At 42.6% G+C, this 20,547-nt stretch overlaps 1 protein-coding gene across 4 annotated transcripts in view; it reads left to right on the top strand.

Moving 5' to 3' along the window:
- Window positions 1-705: 705 nt before the first annotated feature.
- Window positions 706-20,547, top strand: part of SIGLEC1 (sialic acid binding Ig like lectin 1) — a 135,836-nt gene continuing 115,994 nt past the window's right edge. The window contains exons 1-3 of one of the 4 annotated variants that reach the window (XM_030190976.1): window positions 717-760; window positions 7,164-7,224; window positions 7,340-7,406. In XM_030190976.1, the coding sequence (XP_030046836.1) occupies window positions 7,343-7,406 (64 nt within the window). In that variant the 5' untranslated portion in view covers window positions 717-760; window positions 7,164-7,224; window positions 7,340-7,342. Of the gene's footprint in view, window positions 761-7,153; window positions 7,225-7,339; window positions 7,407-20,547 lie in introns of those variants that run through there. The other 3 variants (XM_030190977.1, XM_030190979.1, XM_030190978.1) reach the window with 3 other exon arrangements.

Here is a 20,547-nt window from a genome sequence, read left to right as displayed (position 1 = left end):
ATTATTTCAGGGCAGGTAGGCAACGCTGAACGCTGCCTCCCAAGTGGCCGTACCTGGAGCTGCGGGAGAAAAGACAGCGACAGCAGCGAAGGATGTTGGGTGGGCGGGCCTGGAGGGAAAGTGGCTGGGCCTGGGCCCATCCAAGCCCACCCGTGGCTACGCCCCTGGGGCAGATCCATGTATAAATCCTAATTAATGCCAATCAGTGCCAATAATTGATTGTTATTACCTGGTTAATTAGTTTAGGTGGCATCAGCACCCAAAATTGCTCACCCAATTGTGGTGGCTTGTTCTTCCCATACTTTAAGAAACAAGTTCAATAATATTCATCTGCTCTATCAATTTTTCTATTTCTTTTTTTTTATTTTTATTTTAACATATTTTTTATTATATAATCTCAAACACATTGAGACAATGAAATACATAACATTTACATAATCAATAAATCAAGGAAAATAAAACAGATATCAACTTCGTCCACCAGAAAAGAAATATGATTCCAAGATAATTTTTCTATTTCTATTTCTACACTTTGGTATAAAGAAGTGAATGACAGCTTACACAATCATTTTCTCAAAGAAGAAAGACAAAATTAGAAAGGGGAAGCAGTGGATCTGGTGATTTTGGACATGCTCATCAGAAATTTCTCTCAGCATCCCAGCAATTTCGGACACACTCTTTTCACTTGACCTGATTATCCGTATATGGAAGCAGCTCTGGAAGCTGGAAGATCTAGAGAGATTACATACCCTTGCCAGAGGTAATCTATAATATTCTAATAACACTCTAAAATGTGATGCATGGCTGTGCTGCTTTGTACACTTAGCTTTACATGAAGGAATAATCTATGGAAAGAGATTTTAGATAGAAAATAATCTTATTACTATTATGTTAATTATGAAAGACAACGTGTTAGAGTGGCTTATTGTCTAGCATAAAAAATATGAACATCAAGAATACATTTGCAGGATCTATTTAGCTATGGATTCATCACATAATTCACTTTCAACCAGATATATTAAATAGGCAAAACCAGCATGTATGTGTAGTTGAACAGAAACTGTCAAGAATTCTCAAACCATAGGTTAAAAGTATTAAGATCTGGCAACATTCCCATACTGCTTTTTCCACAAGCATCTGTGAATATTCTTTCCCTATGAAACTTGCAGTGTGTTTATGTTTATTACCAGACTTTACATACCACCCTTCATAGGTGGAGCAGCACGGTTTACAATAATAATAATAACAATTCTAAATAAATGTCATCAGGAGAGAGGGTGGAGAACTTGAAATGAAAACAGAGAATATAAGGACAAACTAAAAGGGAAAGAAAGTCAGGACTTTTCCCTCCATCTGAATCAGGTCAGACCGCAAAAGGCTGCAAGAAAAATGGCTTTGGTGCAGCCTTGAATTTTGAAAAAGATGCCTCCATGTGAAGAAAGTGAGGAATAGAATTCCAAAAAAGTGGAACAAGTATATGAAATGTTGATCTTTGTAACGTCCATGCCTTCAATTTAGGCACAACTTCTGCAGGAGTATTACTAGTGTTTTATAAAGATACGTGGAAGGTAATTCTATAAAGTACACTCCAACAGTTACACATCAATTACGCATGAAACTAAGAATAATGGTATACACACTCGTGTGTGTGCACATAAATGCCAAAATTGTGCATAAGCTCTATTCTGAAGATATATGCGTATCTACACGGTACATATTTTACAGGTAGATGTATACATAGGCACAGTAAAGGTGGACTGTGGATGGGACTCCTTTTTAAGCATGCAACTTATAGAATATATATCAGTATCACCGGAACCCAGGCCTACATACACTAACTCTATGGCTGGCATAAGTGCTTGCGCCTAATTTATAGGTGCATATTTTAACTATTACGCTACTATTCTATAAATTAGGGGCCTATGTTCCTTTCTAGAATAGGCTTCTACCAGGCACCATCTCATGCAAGACTGTACCTACTTTTAGGGAGATAGTCTACAAAACAGAAGAATAGTTTTTGCAGTACAAGGCTCCGAATTATGGAATAAACTGCCCCCTGAACTAAGACTCCAACCCTCTCTGTACACTTTTAAAGCTGGCCTTAAGATATTTTTGTTTAAAGATGCCTTTGGCTAGCCTTCTCCAGCATGACTTGGGAGCAAGTCCTGACCGTACGGACACATACCTTGTGTGTTCTCCCCTCCACCTCGCTTTTCTATCCTCATTTGTAGTTCACCACCCTATCCCCCTTTATCATGTCCTGTCTAATTGCGCTTTCACCACTTTGTTCTTTCTTCGTTTAGATTGTAAGCCGCCCAAATGGCTCTTCTAATGAGTGGAATAGAAAGTTCAAAATAAAATTGAAAATAAACTTAAAACTTATAGCATCTATAGTCCTAGGTGCCAGCTCTGTGGGTGCAGTGGCTGCTTGAGTAACCCCAATGTTGAGAAAACCCCTTGACTGTGTCCGGGGAAGGGTAACTTTCATTCTGAAAAACTGGCTCTTATGTCTATAATTCTATAAAGAGGGTGCCTAGATTTACCCTATTCTATAAAGAAAAATAGGCACTTACTTTTTCTATTGATTTGCTTGCTTTATTTTTGTCTATTAGATTGTAAGTTCTTTGAGCAGGGACTGTCTTTCTTCTGTTTGTGCAGCGCTGCGTATGCTTTGTAGCGCTATAGAAATGCTAAATAGTAGTAGTAGTAGTAGTAGTATTGAAAACATGCACCTATTTTGCAGGCATGGACAGTTACAGCAGCCACAGAAATGCTCATGCCTAGTTTGCAAAAGAACACATGTAGATGATAAAAGGTTAAAATTTATGGTGGTAATTCTATAATTGGGTGCCACGTGCTAGGTGTCTCAATGTTGTGTGCTGAGCACCAATTCTGTAAGGGCATCTGGGTGCCAAGGTTCAGTCATAGGATACAAATGTACTGTAAGTCAGCATTGGCTGCCTTATTTTAAATGCAACCATTTACACCAAGTCAATGGCTAGCATAAATGGCAGTGCCCGAGTGCACCATTTATTTATTTGTTACATTTATATCCCACATTTTCCCACCTATTGTTAGGCTCAATGTGGCTTACATAGTACCGGAGAGGCGTTTGCAGACTCCAGTATAAACAAATAAGATAAAGTTCATGTGGCACAGCCACACTAGGGAATTGTACAGCAGAAGAGTTGTGTTATGTCGATGGAGGATAAAGGGTTTTTTAAAACATATATCCCACATTATCCCAAGCAAACCTGTGTTCAATGTGGCTTACATTTGAAAATACAGTGACGCAGTATAATAGAATTCAGTAACAATGGGATTCCATGCACATCACGGCATGGAAACTACCCTTCTAAGAATCACTACTTACATTCACCCTCAATTGGACACTAATAGCCCTGTAGTCATGCTGTCTCTAGACTATCTGCAGCGTTTTATTTGGTAGACCACAACATCCTACTAGCTAGACTATACCATCTAGGACACTGCTTTTAACTGGTACCAATCACATCTCTCAAAAAGACATTATATTGTTCATTTTCAGAATGATACATCATGACCCTATTCAACGCAATCAGGAGTGCCACCTGGCTTTAGTTTGTCACCCATGCTATTCAATATCTTTATAGCACCTTTTCTGATCTTGGCTCAGTCTCTAGGTTTCACAGTTTTGGTCTACATTGATAACATTCAACACCTACTGTCATAACTAAACTTTATTACAGCAATGCTCTTTATAATGGTCTTAATCACAAACATAGTAACCTGAGTAACATAGTAGATGATGGCAGAGAAAGACCTGTATGGTCCATCCAGTCTGCCCAACAAGATAAACTCATATGTGCTACTTTTTGTGTATACCTGACCTTGATTTGTATCTGCCGTTTTCAGGGCACAGACCATAGAAGTCTGCCCAGCATTAGCCCCGCCTCCCCCCACCGGCTCTGCCACCCAATCTCCGCTAAGCTTCTGAGGATCCATTCCTTTTGAACAGGATTCCTTTATGTTTATCCCACGCATTTTTGAATTCCGTTACCGTTTTCATCTCCACCACCTCCCGCGGAAGGGCATTCCAAGTATCCACCACTCTCTCCATGAAAAAATACTTCCTGACATTTTTCTTGAGTCTGCCCCCCCTTCAATCTCATTTCATGTCCTCTCATTCTACCGCCTTCCCACCTCCAGAAAAGGTTCATTTGCGGATTAATACCTTTCAAATATTTGAATGTCTGTATCATATCACCCCTGTTTCTCCTTTCCTCCAGGGTATACATGTTCAGGTCAGCAAGTCTCTCCTCATACGTCTTGTAACACAAACCGTTCTCGTAGATTTTCTTTGCACCACTTCAATTCTTTTTACATCCTTAGCAAGATACGGCCTCCAAAACTGAACACAATACTCCAGGTGGGGCCTCACCAACGACTTATACAGGGGCATCAACACCTCCTTTCTTCTGCTGGTCACACCTCTCTCTATACAGCCTAGCAACCTTCTAGCTACGGCCACCACCTTGTCACACTGTTTCGTCGTCTTCAGATCCTCAAATACTATCACCCCAAGATCCCTCTCCCCGTCCTTACATATCAGACTCTCCCCGCCTAACACATACGTCTCTCGTGGATTTCTACTCCCTAGGTGCATCACTTTGCATTTCTTTGCATTGACTTTTAATTGCCAAACCTTAGAACATTCTTCTAGCTTCCTCAGATCCTTTTTCATGTTTTCCACTCCCTCCCACGTGTCCACTCTGTTACAAATCTTAGTATCGTCCATAAAAAGGCAATCTTTACCTTCTAACCCTTCAGCAATGTCACTCACAAATATATTGAACAGAATCGGCCCAGCACCAATCCCTGAGGCACTCCACTACTCACCTTTCCCTCATCCGAGCGAATTCCATTGACCACCACCCTCTGGTGTCTGTCCGTCAACCGGTTCCTAATCCAGTTCACCACGTCAGGTCCTATTTTCAGCCTGTCCAGTTTATTTAAGAGCCTCCTGTGGGGAACCGTGTCAAAAGCTTTGCTGAAATCTAAGTAGATTACGTCTATAGCACATCCTTGATCCAATTCTATGGTCACCCAGTCAAAGAATTCAATGAGATTCATTTGACATGATTTTCCTTTGTTGTCTCGGATCTTGCAACTTATTGGCTTCCAGGAAATTCACTATCCTTTCCTTCAGCATCGCTTCCATTACTTTTCCAATAACCGAAGTGAGGCTTACCGGCCTGTAGTTTCCAGCTTCTTCCCTATCACCACTTTTGTGAAGAGAGACCACCTCTGCCATTCTCCAATCCCACGGAACCTCTCCTGTCTCCAAGAATTTATTAAACAAATCTTTAAGAGGACCTGCCAGAACCTCTTAAAGCTATCTATCACGTACAACTTGTGCAAAACACTGCCATAAAACTGATCACTGGATTGAAAAATTCAACCATGTTTCTCCACTTCTCAGGGAAGCACATTGGTTATCTATACTACATAGAATTATATACAAAACTCTGCTTTTGGTATACAAGATCATAGTATCTGATGAAACTCAATATCTCTCTCACCTCCTAACCCTTCTATTCCTTTGCAAACACTACGATCAAGAGCTCATCCCCTCTTTTGTACTTCCCATTGCTATCCTATCGATATTGTAGTTCTGCCCTTTTCCCTCTTGTGTCCAGTCTTCGTTTTCCCTCTTTTGGTTTCTCTATTTTTTGTAAGTATAGATGTAACTGTTGATGGGCGGGGTAGTAAACCCTCAATAAAATTGAAATGACCCAAAATAGTCCAAAACAAGTTAAGTCAGAAACAACTTAATTTACACCAAATTGTGCAACCACCCTTAGGTTTAAAAAGCTATACCATAATAACACAGTAGATGATGGCAGATAAAGACCTATATGGCCCACCCAGTCAAAGTTTTTAGCAAATGCCCCAAATATGAAATACTTGGTAGCAATAATGAAACAGTAATGGAATATTCACATAGCAGGCAGTCAACAGATTTATTTTCTACTGAAAATAATTAATGTTGCATCAACTTGGCAGCTAATAGTGTTCTGCTTGCATTTACATCCAAAGAGATTTTAAATGGAAATAAATATATACAACAGAGCTGGCACATTTAGATTGACTCTGGACTTCTGCATGAAGGTAGCGCTTCCCTTATTATTCAATACCTGTCTTTTAAATAGTAGTAATAAAAAATATCATGTGCATTTTTGTAATATACCACTGCATTCCACAAAACAAAAAGAGCAAGTTCCCACATATCATGTATCACTTTTAATGTACCCACAGGAAAAAAAGATGTTAAATGCTCCCAGCCAGGTTTCAACCTGATTAATGTTTAAAAAAAAAACATTGTACTTATAAATAGAATCTGAATATTGAGCACCTGATTCTCGTAACTCAATGTCTGTTGGTGGCCCTTTACCAGGTGAAAACATCTCAGCACCAATACAATGTGACACACTGATTACAATTTAGAAGTAATTACTTGTCTAACCGATGCAAGGTTATTCCATTCTGACATTTCTCTGTGTACATCGGTATGCTGCACAAGCTGGCATGTTTCTTTAACTGAGATTAAATATACATGCTACCAACAAGAAAGCGGCAGTGGATAGTTTGTTTTGCATCCACCAATATGGTGGCTTCGCAGGGGAGCCAGCTTCAACGTTTTGATGTCATGCCTTCTCCTGTAATTAAACCTCCTAGGCAGGCTCTCCGGAGTCCTGCAGAGCTTGTCTGTCCCTCACTATAGACAATGTAAGAGTGAAACTGCACCACCCACTGGCAGGACTGTAGGTGGAGGACTCCTGCTCAGCTTAGAGGGAACAGTGGTTTTAAGCTTCTGAGGTGTGAATGGCTTATGTCCCAATTTAAAGAAAAACTCACACAACATACCAGTTTGGAGATTGTTCAGAACTAAAGCCTCTATCAGGGAAGCCAATAGAATCTTTATTTAAATTCCGTCTTTAGCCAAGGAAAATAAACTTCATACACAGTGTGTGTGATACTGGTACATTCCATGTGCAAACAAAGGGCAGGGTTCACAGTCCAAAAATCCAAAATCAATTCAGAAATCACAGTCCAGAAATATCCAAATAAGCAGAAACTGCATGCAACATATATCAGATGTTTCCTTCTCCTCTGTCCTCCAGCAGCTGAAAGATTTCTTTGAGAACAGGATCCTCCCTTGGCTTCATTTTTTGCTTCTATTTGGTAAGAGACAGTCTCCTGCTGATAGACAACATTTGATTTTCTGTCGTTTCATTTGTTTTGTTACTCAAATTATGTTGTTTTTGTCATTCTGTTATTTATTTTGACTCTTTTAAAGTCAATGGAGGAGCAATGTGCCTTGCCCTTATCTTGTGCAGCTGCCACCAACAAGTATTCAAGGACAGGTAGGCTAGCAGAGCATTCTGACTGTCTTGATATCACTCGTGAAATGGATGCTACCTTGACCAGTTACATTTGCACCTAAGCACATCCAAAGTGTACAGCATGAAGATCACATGCTTACTTAGAGTTTTTCTTATGTGTTTTAAAATTTGGACTAATAAGTCAGGTCATAATAATAATATTCAAAATGCAATTAACTTAACGTGAAGAGTCAGGCACCTGACATACGCCGTGTTTCACTAAATAGCTGCCTCAGGGATCGGTCCAGTCTGAGCCCAATATCAAACAATCCTCTACACATACGTGCATGACAGACGTCCGGTCCTTCACATTAAATTAAGTGCATTTTGAATATTACAAGAAGTTTCAATTTGAAGTTATCAAATTAAAAATTAAATTTTAAAATTTTAAAAAAATTCTAAGTGAGGGAAGAGTCAATTTGTGGTTGGTGAAGAGGCAGGTGAATCATGACCCTGCATCGATCATGTGAAAAGATTTGCCGCTGAGGCCTCACCTCTTTTACATACTGTATGGATCAGCTGTGTCGCACATTACATGGTTCGCGTGGGAGTACATAAGTACATAAGTACATAAGTAGTGCCATACTGGGAAAGACCAAAGGTCCATCTAGCCCAGCATCCTGTCACCGACAGTGGCCAATCCAGGTCAAGGGCACCTGGCACGCTCCCCAAACGTAAAAACATTCCAGACAAGTTATACCTAAAAATGCGGAATTTTTCCAAGTCCATTTAATAGCGGTCTATGGACTTGTCCTTTAGGAATCTATCTAACCCCTTTTTAAACTCCGTCAAGCTAACCGCTTGTTCATTGTTGAAATTTAGACTAACAGGTGAAGCAGATGCTTACATTTTATATTGTCAACCATCTGCAAAGTTTGTTCAAACAGGGCAATCTCTTCCTGAATGTATCATATTACCACCTTCTATACTGCTTGCCTCTTGCCCCAGGAGAGTGGTATGTGTCACTACACCATATATTCCATTGATATGGAGATGGGGGGGCTGCTGGCCTGTGACTTCACTGGGGAAGGGGTCTGGGGGTGAGCTTGAGAGATGTTCTTCCCCTGGTTCTCAACCCCCTCAATCTGCAAGGCTTTCAATGTTCTCCTTCTCTCAGTCATCGAATCCATAACATGATTCCTCTGAATTTATGTGTTCCTGAAAGACCTGTACTACATATTGGTCAAAATGAAAGCAGGCACAGTCACTGGCTTCAGCAGCTACCTTATTGCTTCCTCCCCCCCCCCCCCCCCCTCCATCCCCACTGCTGCCACCTTTCATGGACTTTGTCCGCTTTTGCTCCTGGGCTTGCACCATACGAACAATGGAATCCAACCAGCCTGCATTTCAGACTCTGAAAGGTTGGTCCTTTCAAATAATTATGCTTGACCTTGGCTGGGGGACTGCTGCCAGGTTGCCACTTTCACCACTACTGGTACTGGCCTTGCCAATCAATGGAATAGCAGACATCTGTCCTCTCCCATCCCCAGCCATATCTGTCTCTTAATGCCACAGGAATGAGGGACTTTACTAATGGGTACACAGATTGTTAACTCTGACAGTGTGCACACTCTTCAAAAGCACTGCTAACTATTCTGTATCTGCAGTATCATACAATATTAGCACAAAGTTGCAAAAGTATGTCAAAACTTAGGTGCACCTACTTACAGTAGGTTATTGGCTATTGTAAGTTAATGCACCTAAATGTGCATGCAAAGCATCCATCTGATAGTATTCTATAAGTTGTGTCTGTTGCTTTGTGACACATCCATGACATGCCCATGCTCCGCCCACATGTACACCCTCACGGTAGTTGCACATAAACGAGTTAGGCATACTGGGCCCGATATTCAGATGGTGGCAGGCAGCGCTTTTGCTGTCCATTGCCGGCATTAAACCTGGATATCCCTGCCATATCCGGCCGCTGGCATTGAATATCTGGGGGGGGGGGGGGCTGCTAAAATGTTACCGTTTAAGCCGATATTCAGTGCTGACCTCTTAAGTTGTTAAAGATAGGACTGCTATTTATGCGGTCAGACATAAATGCTAAACTTATCTGGTTATGCGCTGAATGTCTGCTCCTAACCAGATAAATCATGCAACATCGCCGGTTTGGTGGTAGGTGCTAACCATAAATATTCAGCAAGAGATATAACTGGCTGTCTCCCAATGAATATTCTTGGTTAGCCGCAAAAATGCAATTTAACAGGTCAGTGGCCATTTGTGAGCAGTTAAATAGCACTGAATATCTGGGGGACAGTTTATAGAATAGTGACTAGCACTTTCAGATGTAACTGACAATTATTGGCACTTATAGACTAGGCACACTATAGACACCTAAATTTAGGCATCAGCTTATAGATTGGCCTTTTGCCTTTCACGTACTGAGAGTGACTGAATGAGCTCTTAGCTCTTCCATATAACAGTGTGAATATACTTATTGTCAACACTTTTAAATAAATCTTTTCTTGTACTCTAAACTCTGAAACCAGAAACAAGAAGCTTCACAGCCTGTGTGTTGAATCTTTCACCTATAACACAGATGTAGAACCAAAAAAGTTTCTGTTTAGACTCTTCAATTCTGCGTTACATCCATCCCTGAGCACTTCTCGGGAGTTACTGTTTTACTGCTGGGGTATCACTTGCCCCCATAGGCAGCGGAATGGGGCCATGGCCACTCCAATATTTTGCCCAATATTTTGCCCAATATGTTATGAGTAACTGGAGAGCTTGGGGGTAGAGCCAGAAATTGGTTTCTTTGGTCCTATCCAACCAATAGGATGTTCTGCTGCCCCTGCTTATCCTTACCTATATATGGCAGTATAAGTGACAGTGTTTCTGTACCTATCTCCCTACAGCAGGAAATGGTCTGGAGATGGGCTGGTGAAGTCACTGATTCTATACATTGTGGTGTTTGGGGAGAAAAGGGATCTGTTATCTATTTGCTGCCTCCAAGAAATGGTTTGGGTACTCACAGGGGAAGCCTCGGGCCACATGGAGGGTGGACCCTTAAGCAGTGGAACAGAATTCATGATAAAGAAAAAAGGGAGCATCTTGGGTCTTACCTCCTTTCCTTTCTACCCAGGAAAGTAAGCTCAGTCATGTCAGCAGACAGTGGCTTGCCATGGTAAGACTAGAGTCACAGGCAAGGAATATGAGTATGAATGTATTGAACTGGAGGGCTCACAATCTAAGTTTGTACTTGACGCAACAGAGGATTGAGTGACTTGGCCAAGATCACGTGGGGTAGCAGTGAGATTTGAACTGGCCACTTCTGGATTACAAGACCAGTACTCTAACCACTAGGCCACTCCTCGCAACAGGGGAGAGCTATCTTTATAGAAAGATGTTTACCAGAGAGCTTGATGCTAGAGATTGCCATAACAGAGTCCCCTGGAATCAAGGAACCCCATAGTGGAGAAAGAGGTAGAGTGAGAGGTTCCTGGAAATATTTTTCAGGGTCAAGAGGGTTCTCTGACTTATATAAGACTACCTCTACCTCAGGAAACAGGTGAAAGCCTGGCTCTTCTCTCAAGCCTTTAATACATAGGGTCACTGATTATACACTCATTCTGCACCTGGACTAGCTTGCTACACACACTGTAACTTAGATCAGTTCCTTACCTCTTGCTTAACTATGCAACGAACTTGCCTTGAGTTTAGCTAACCACCAAATTATCCCAATTGACTCTCTACCATGCATCTTGTGCCCATCAAATATCTGCTCTTGGTCTCTCAGCTATATGGTAAGCCATATTGCAGAAAATCTTTAGCCTCTTATCTATGTTAGTTGAATGTTTTAATGCATGATTATTTGGTATATCATTAGTATTATACTAACATTGTATTATATTATGGTATTTGAATTCCACTGCTGTTAAATGTATATATTTTTGATACTGTTTCACGGTAGTTCTAGTATTAGGTTTCAATTTACTGTTTTCAAATGTACCTATTTCATTGTGTTTATGTTTATTCCTGGCTATTTTACTATTGTTATGCTGTTAACAAAAGTGTATTATGTTAAACTGTATCTGCTGTACACCGACTTGGGTGAATCTTTTCATAAAGGCTGTTAATAAATCCCAATAAAGAAATAAGGACAAGCAGTACCACTGCAGCCATCCTAGAAGGAGATACTGTAACCAGATGTTACCCACTTTCATTTAAGGGGTCCTTTTACTAAGCCTGGGCAAAAAGTGGCCTGCAGCACTGCGAGCACGTCTTTTGGGTGCACACTGGGACAGGTTTTACCGCATCCTGGAAAAAGGGCCCTTTTAAAGGGGACGGAAAATGGACGTATGGCAAAATAAAAACCAATGCGCGTCCATTTTTGGCCTCAGACCTTACCACCATCCATTGACTTATTATTATTATTATTACATTTGTATAGCACTACCAGACGCACGCAGCGCTGAACACCTGACACAGAGAGACTGTCCCTGCTTGATAGAGCTTACAATCTAAAAATACAGACAGACAAGACAATTAAGGGCGAGGAAAGTACTGAGTGAGAAGGAACAAGGATAGGGGAATTGAGTAGTGGTTAGGAGCCAAAAGCAGTGGTGAAAAGGTGGGTTTTCAACATAGATTTGAAAACAGGTAGAGATGGAGCTAGGCGTACAGGCTCAGGAAGTCCATTCCAGGCATAAGGTGCTGCGAGAGAAAAGGAACGAAGCCTGGAATTAGCAGTGGAGGAGAAAGGGGATGACGAGAGATTTGTCCAGCAAATGGAGATTACGGGGAGGAATGTAGGGAGAGATGAGAGAGGAGAGGTAATGGAGGGCTGCAGAATGGATGCATTTAAAGGTCAGTAAGAGAAGCTTGAACTGTACATGGAAGCGGACAGGGAGCCAGTGAAGTGACCTGAGGAGTGGGCTAGTGTGGGTAAAACGATTTTGGCGGAAAATAAGTCGTGCCACAGAATTTTGGACAGACTGGAGAGGAGAGAGATGGCTGAGCGGAAGACCAGTGAGAAGCAAATTGCAATAATCCAAGCGAGAGGTGACAAGGGTTTGGATAAGGGTTCTGGTAGCGTATTCAGAGAGGAAGGGGCGAATTTTGCTAATGTTGTAGACAAAGAAGCAACAGGTTTTGGCCGTCTGCTGGATGTTAGTGGAAAAGGAGAGGGAGGAATCAAAGATGACTCCTAGGTTGCGAGCAGATGAGACAGGGAGGATGAGGGTGCCATCTACTGAAATAGAGAATGGGGGGAGGGGCAAGGTGGGCTTGGGGGGAAAGACAATAAGCTCAGTGATAACATCTCAGGCGCTACTCAGGCAGTAGGCATGCAGCATGCGCCCACTGCTGTTTACTGCCGGGTAAGCGCCAAGCTGTAGAAAATAGAAAATATTTTCTACCATGTGTTTTTGGCATGCGCCAAATTCAGAATTACTGCATGGGGCACACATAATGGCATGCGCTGGACATGAGTAGGCCCTTATGCACCTTTGTAAAAGGGTCCCATAAAAGTTTCACATACTTTTATGTTGAATTATGGCTTTAACCAGATGTAAATACATGTTCTTTCTATTCTAACTTTACCTAGATCTGAGTGCTACATCTGTTCTTAGGCTTACGTATATACTGCCTTGTTAAACCACAAGGGAATTCAGCGTGATTTAAATCATACAGTATAAGATAAAATGCATCAATACAGCATAATGTAGGCAAAATAATTCTCTGGACTGGCTTTCTTTGTTTAAGTGTTTACAGATCATCTGTCCAGCTTCTGGAGCCTAGAAAGCCAGGGAAGAGGGAAGTCAGGATAGGGTACTTCAAAAATTGTTTGCAAATAATTAGTCTTGCTCCTTGTCCTAACCACCAGTGGCACCAGGCTGTCTAGATTATAATAAACATGCAGTAATGCATTCCCCCTAGACTCTGACTGCAAAGGAAAATAAAGAAAGGAAATCAAAATATTTATTAGCATGTTTATTTCTTTTTGCTTGCAAATGAATAACACAGAACTGCTTTGTTTTTTGTTGCATTTTTTAATTTTTTGTTTCGAACTGAATGCACATCCCTAGGAAACTAACAGGCTTATTTTCAAAAGTGATTGCCGGCGATATTCCGACATAAATCGGGAGATGGTCGGCGATCTCTCAAAAGCGGCGAAATCAGTATAATCGAAAGCTGCTTTTTTGACACCATCGCTGCTTTCCCGTCACCAAGCCAGTGAAAGTTCAAGGGGGTGTGTTGGCGGAGTAGTGAAGGCGGGACATGGGCGGGCATGGGCATGGCTACCAGAAGGCCGGCTTTTGTGGATAATGGAAAAAAAAGCGGCGTTAATCAGTATTTCGCCGGGTTTACTTGGTCCTTTTATTTTCACGACCAAACCTCAAAAAGGTGCCCCAACTCACCAGATGACCACCGGAGGGAATGGGGGATGACCTCTCCATACTCCCCCAGTGGTCACCAATCCCCTCCCACACTAAAAAAATAAAAACCTTTTTTTGCCAACCTGTATGCCAGCCTCAAATGTCATACCCAGCTCCCTGACAGCAATATGCAAGTCCCTGGAGCAGTTTTTAATGGGTGCAGTGCAATTCAAGCAGGCAGACCCAGGTCCACCCCCCCCCCCCCCCCACCTGTTACACTTGTGTTGAGCCCTCCAACCCCCCCAAAACCCACTGTACCCACATGTAGGTGCCCCCCTTCACCCATAAGGGCTATGATAATGGTGTAGAGTTGTGGGGAGTGGGTTTGGGGGGGGATTTGGGGGGCTCAGCACCCAAGGTAAGGGAGCTATGCACCTGGGAGCTATTTGTGTATTTTTAAAAAAATTTTAGAAGTGCCCCCTAGGGTGCCCGGTTGGTGTCCTGGCATGTGAGGGGGACCAATGCATTACAAATGCTGGCTCCTCCCATGACCAAATGCCTTTGATTTCGCCGGGTTTGAGATGGCCGGCATTTTTTCCCATTATTGTTGAAAAACAAAACCGGCAATCTCAAACCCGGCAAACTCTGGCATTTGGCTAGGCCAAACCGCATTATCGAAAGAAAAGATGGCCAGCCATCTTTTTCGATAATACAGTTCTGACCAGCTGTTGCGTCGCCACCAAAATAGATCGCCGGCGATCTATTTCACCAGCGCCGTTCGATTATGCCCCTCTAAGACCCCCAACAGGAAAATAAAATCCTCTTTTCAGATTCTGAGAGACTTCTCCTGTGAGACTGAGGAGAACAGAGCTAACTGCTCGTCAGTAGTTGTCCCTTCTTGGTCCTCACAGTCTTAAGTGCTGCTTTAAGTCCTAACAACTTCGTAATCCTAAAAGCATGAGCCCCCGATCTTGAGACCCAATTATGTTTCTAGGCAGGAGAGAGATAAGAAAGAGTTCAATATCTACTTTTCTAGAGACCCCTCAAAGTGGAAAGTACCTAGCCTAAACAGAACCTAAACAGACACTTTCAGGCTTATTTTTGAAAGAGAAGGGCGCCAATCTTCCAACACAAATCGGGAGATGGGCGTCCTGCTCTCAGGGTCGCCCAAATCGTCATAATTGAAAGCCGATTTTGGGCGCCATCAACTGCATTCCATCGCGAGGACGACCAAAGTTCCCGGGGGCGTATCGGAGACGTAGCGAAGGCGGGACTGGGGCATGCTTAACAGATGGGCATCCTCGGTCAATAATGGAAAAAAGAAGGGCGTCTCTGATGAGCACTTGGCCAACTTTACTTGGTCCTTTTTTTTCACAACCAAGCCTCAAAAAGATGCCCGAACTGACCAGATGACCATCAGAGGGAATGGAGGATGACCTCCCCATACTCCCCCAGTGGTCACTAACCCCCTCCCACACTAAAAAAAAACGTAAAATTTTTTTTTCCAGTCTCTATGCCAGCCTCAAATGTCATACCCAGCTCCCTGACAGCAGTATGCAGGTCAGTGGAGCAGATTTAGTGGGTGCAGTGCACTTCAGCCAGTCAGACCCAGGCCCCCCCCCCCCACCTGTTACACTTGTGGTGGTAAATGGGAGCCCTTCAAAACCCACCAGAAACTCACTGTACCCACATGTAGCTGCCCCCTTCACCCCTTAGGGCTATGGTAGTGTTGTACAGTTGTGGGGAGTGGGGTTTGGGAGGGTTCAGCACCCAAGATAAGGGAGCTATGCACCTGGGAGCAATTTGTGAAGTCCACTGCAGTGCCCCCTAGGGTGCCCGGTTGGTGTCCTTGCATGTCATGGGGACCAGTGCACTATGAATGCTGGCTCCTCCCACGACCAAATGGCTTGGATTTGGTTGTTTCTGAGATGGGCGTCCTCGGTTTCCATTATCGCTGAAAACTGGGGATGACCATCTCTAAGGATGACCTAAGGAGGACCATATCTAAGGTCTACCTAAATGTTGGGATTTGGGCATCCCCGACCGTATTATTGAAACGAAAGATGGACACCCATCTTGTTTTGATAATACGGGATGCCCCGCCACTTCGCCGGGACGTCCTTAGAGATGGGCGCCCTTAGAGATGGTCGCCCCTGTTCGATTATGCCCCTCTTTGTGATGTCCACTTCACAGTAGCCTGGCTATTGCCCAAATACCCAGCCTCTTAGAATAACATGTCTGGCAGATCCAGTTGTGCAAGCATCCTTATTTCCACTGGGGTGTCACAGAAGCCCTATTCAGAACCATTTCCGCAGTCAGCTTTGGGTGCTCTTTACATATGTCACTGTTGGGGTAATTCAGGGGCCCTTTTCTAAACAGCGGTAGGGCTAATGCACAGGCAGCGTGCGCCAAATTGACACTACTGCCAGCGTCTCCCTTGGTGATATCTTTGCTTCTCTTCCCTCAAAGTAATTGTTCCTCCTTTCCTTTCTTGCGATATCATCCCCTGGCCCCTTCTCTAAAGCGCATGATTTTGCAAATGCCTTTTTTTCGGACTGCTGCTGAAAATAGCAAAAAATTGTAAAACAGCATTTACCAACAGACCATATATTAAAACAAATTTTAAGTGCATTACAATCTCACTAGGATTTTACCTTGACCTGGTTTAAAAATAAGACACAGGAGTGATTCATGTTAAAAGCATAGAAACTGAACTACAATTTGGCTTAACCAGGTATTTTTTGTTTTCTTCAGTTTGTTTCATAGCTGACAAAGTAATGACCCCAGGGCAAAAGGACTGGAAACGAAACTGATGTGGTTCAGTATCAGAAAAAGATAAATGAAACTATGTTACAGTTCATTAAGCAAGTATGCCAGGCAGGAAACTGATGGCCAGTAGAGGGAACACCAAACATAAAAAAAACAAAGACATCTTTCCTTTCAATCTTAAATTTAAGCCATTTGTACAACAAATTAGCAGATCCTAGCAAGCTATTTGTTTTCACTGTGGCCTGCTGCCCTGCAGAACTGGCATGCATGCAGTCCCAGCTCAAGATTCTTGCTCACTACTACTGGGACACACACATGAGCCAAATCAGAAGTGTATCTGCAATGACCTCTAATTTGCATACAACGTGACTGTATTTTGGGGAGGTAACAAAATTTAAACATTTGGAAGGAATGTCGCCTATGCCTAGACTCAATGGGGCCCTGCTCAGAAGAAAGTTCTCTTTTGATGGCTGTAATATGGATCTCAGCACAGATACCCAAAGAATGTGATCCAGTCTGAAAATAAAAGCATGAATTATTCAATGGAAGGCCATAATGTATGGTATTTGAATTACTACACCTCTGTAATTTTCCTTGAGAGTATTCTTTATATAAGGATTAGAATATAAGAACATAAGCTTGACATACTGGGATAGACCAAAGGTCCATCAAGCTCCTCATCCTATTACCAACAGTGGCCAATCCAGATCACAAGTACCTGGCAAGATCCCAGAACAGTAAAACAGATTTTATGCTGCTTATCCTAGAAATAAGCAGTGGATTTTCCCCAAGTCCATCTTAATAATGGCATATGGACTTTTCTTTCAGGAAATTAGCCACAATTTTTTAAAACCCTGCTAAGATAAATGCTTTTACCACATTCTCTGGCAACGAAATCTAGAGTTTAATTATATGTTCAGTGAAGAAATATTTTCTCCAATTTGTCTTAAATTTACTAGTAGCTTCATTGCATGCCCCCTAGTCCTAGTATTTATGGAAAGAGTAAACTAAGGCACAAAAAGGTGCCCGAAATGACCAGATGACCACCGGAAAGAATCGGGGATGACCTCCCGTTATTCCCCCAGTGGTCACTAACCCCCTCCCACCCTCAAAAAACATCTTTCAAAATATGTCATGCCAGCCTCTATGCCAGCCTCAGATGTCATACTCAGGTCCATGACAGTGCATGCAGGTCCCTGGAGCAGTTTTAATGGGTACTGCAGTGCAATTCAGACAGGCGGACCCAGGCCCATACCCCCCTTCCTGTTACATTTGTGGAGGAAACAGCAAGCTCTCCAAAACCCACCACAAACCCACTGTATCCATATATAGGTGCCCCCCCTTCACCCGTAAGGGCTATGGTAGTGGTGTACAGTTTGGGGTAGTGGGTTTTGGAAGGCTCAGTACACAAGGTAAGGAAGCTATGTTCCTGGGAGCATTTTATGAAGTCCACTGCAGTGCCCCCTAGGGTGCCCGGTTGGTGTCCTGGCATGTCAGGGGGACCAGTGCATTAGAAATGCTGGCTCCTCCCCAGTGGCGTAGGAAGGGGGGGGGTGGTCCGCCCCGGGTGCACGCCGCTGGGGGGTGTCAGCTCCGCGCTGGTGCACTGCCCTCTCTGTCCCGGAACAGGTTACTTCCTGTTCCGGGACAGAGAGAGCAGTGAACCAGCGCGGAGCCGACACACCCCAGCAACGTGCAGTCGGGGCGGATCGGCCCTCCCGCCCATCTCTCGCCGCAGGTATGCGCTCCGGGGGGGGGGGTGCGCTCCAGCGTGAGGAGGGTGCGCAGTGTACAGTGCTGGACAATTACTGCCAGCTAAGTTCTGGCACTAGAAAATTTGTTAGAATTCCTGTAGTGCCGGAAATGGTGCATGCTGGGAGATGGGAACTACCGTCAGGCTCCTGTGGTAGCCAGGCGGTAGTTCCGGATTGACAATCCTGTTGCTGCATGCCAACCCTTTAGTAAAAGGGCCCCTTAACCCTCTATTGCCTCAGGTGCAAACTTTGGGCTAGGTTTAGTAAGCGGCGCTATGGACGTGTTAGCGATTTTAACGAACGTAAATGGTTTACATGTGTTAAAGGCTAATGTACCCATGGAAGTATATAGGCACATTAGCGTTTAACGTGCCTTCAAATTACAGACACATTAAAAATGCTAATGCACCTTGGTAAACATACCCCTTAGAATGTGATCCCTGCAAGGACAGGAAAACACCCAATGTAACTCAACTTTAAGCACTTCTAAAAAAAAGTGTCAGCCTGCACTTCACATCCCCCCCCCCCCCCCCCATGTGTACTCCTCCCCTGCTTTCCTATCAAATATTGTAGTTCAACCCTCTTTTCCCCTTTTTATCTGTCATGATACCTCTTCACTCTCTTCTCTTTCCTAATCTTAGAATGTAAGCCACGCAGACAACATGGTGGAAGCCAATTATTCTGACATTAGAAATTCTGCCTTTACTGTTATGGGTGTTCAGTTGTGGAATGCACTTCCGGGACAAATGTGTTTGTGCAGTGATGTGATGGAATTAAAAGAATTGCTAAAGACACAGCTAATTGTTGCTGCATTTGGTTAGGAGCAGCCTTCTATGATTCTTTTCTTTCTTTTTATGTGGAGAGCAGGACGATCTGTGTGATGATTGATAATGGTTGTCATGTTATTTTTTGCTTTCAATTTTTAATCATGTATGGTCTTCTGTAAACTGCCTAGGTTATAGACAGTGTATAAATGTTTAAAATAAATACAACGTGTTTGATGGGTGGGGTAGAAACCCTGAATATATTTTGAAACTTGGAAACTTGAACTAAATCTGTATTAAAAGATTAAATACTTTTGTAACTCAAAAAATGATGTAGAGTTTAATGTCAGACATAGAGAGATTGAGATATAGTAAAGAATAGGCGCAGCGTACAATGCTAAAGTGATTTTCATTTATTCCTTAATTTCTTTCCTGAATTTGTGGCCCCCTCCCAAAATTTTTGGTGGTCTAAAGCGGGCATAACTGTTTTTCTTTGTTACATTATTGTTCTAATTGCGATGGAATATTTCTCAGCCTGTATTACCTAATTCAAGCATTGTTCTTGGTGAAAACTTGTTATAAATCAATAAATAAATAATAATAATAAAAAGATTAAATACAATAAAACTAACTTCGGAGCTCAAAAGATGTTTAGCAAGTTCTTGGAGGAAAATTCCAAACAAATGATTAATCAGGTAGACTTGGGAAAACCACTGCTCATCCCTGGAAATGAGCCATAAGAAATACATCTATTTCCTGGGATCTGCTGAGTACTTGTGACCAGAACTGGCTACTTTCAGAGAGAGGATGCTGGGTTCAATGGACCCTGGTCTGATTCAGCATGGCTGGTCTTATGTCCTAACTCCCTATGGGGCCCTTTTACTAAGCCTCGTAAGTGTCTACGCATGCCAAAATGGAGTTATTGCCTGACTACCGCATGGCTCTTGTGGAAATTTAATTTTTGGCGCACGTCCGATAGCAATTATTTTTTATTTTCAGGCACGCGTAACGGATGCACACCAAGTGGCATTTGGCGCGCGCAGTCATTACCACCTGGTTACCACATGAGTCTTTACCGCTAAGTCAATGGCTGGTGGTACAGTCTCAGACCAAAATGGATGCATGCCAATTTTCATTTTGCCGCACATCCATTTTCATCAAAAAATTTTTAAAAAGGCATTTTTTACAGGCGCCCTGAAAAATGGATCGGTGCATGCCCAAAATCTGTGCCTACACTACCGCAAGCCATTTCTCAGTGCACCTTTTGTAAAAGGATCCCTATTTTAACTAGGTAATCATTTGAACATCAACCCTATAAACTTTAATAGCATTAAAAGACTGTGGGGACAATCTCATCTGCCCAAATTGCTTCCTAACTGTGCAATTGTTTATACATAAGAATTTTTCTTGCTATGTCAGAAAGCTATTTTTCTAGGATCCCAAACCATTTCATTACTGTACACTATTTTGTTGTGCATGGATGCTGATGGCCATATATCATGTTCAAATAAAAGAT

This window comes from Microcaecilia unicolor, chromosome 2, assembly GCF_901765095.1.
Source record: "Microcaecilia unicolor chromosome 2, aMicUni1.1, whole genome shotgun sequence".
Classification (NCBI taxonomy): domain Eukaryota; kingdom Metazoa; phylum Chordata; class Amphibia; order Gymnophiona; family Siphonopidae; genus Microcaecilia; species Microcaecilia unicolor.
Note: the sequence above shows the minus strand (reverse complement) of the source record. Positions and strands in the feature narration are given on the sequence as shown.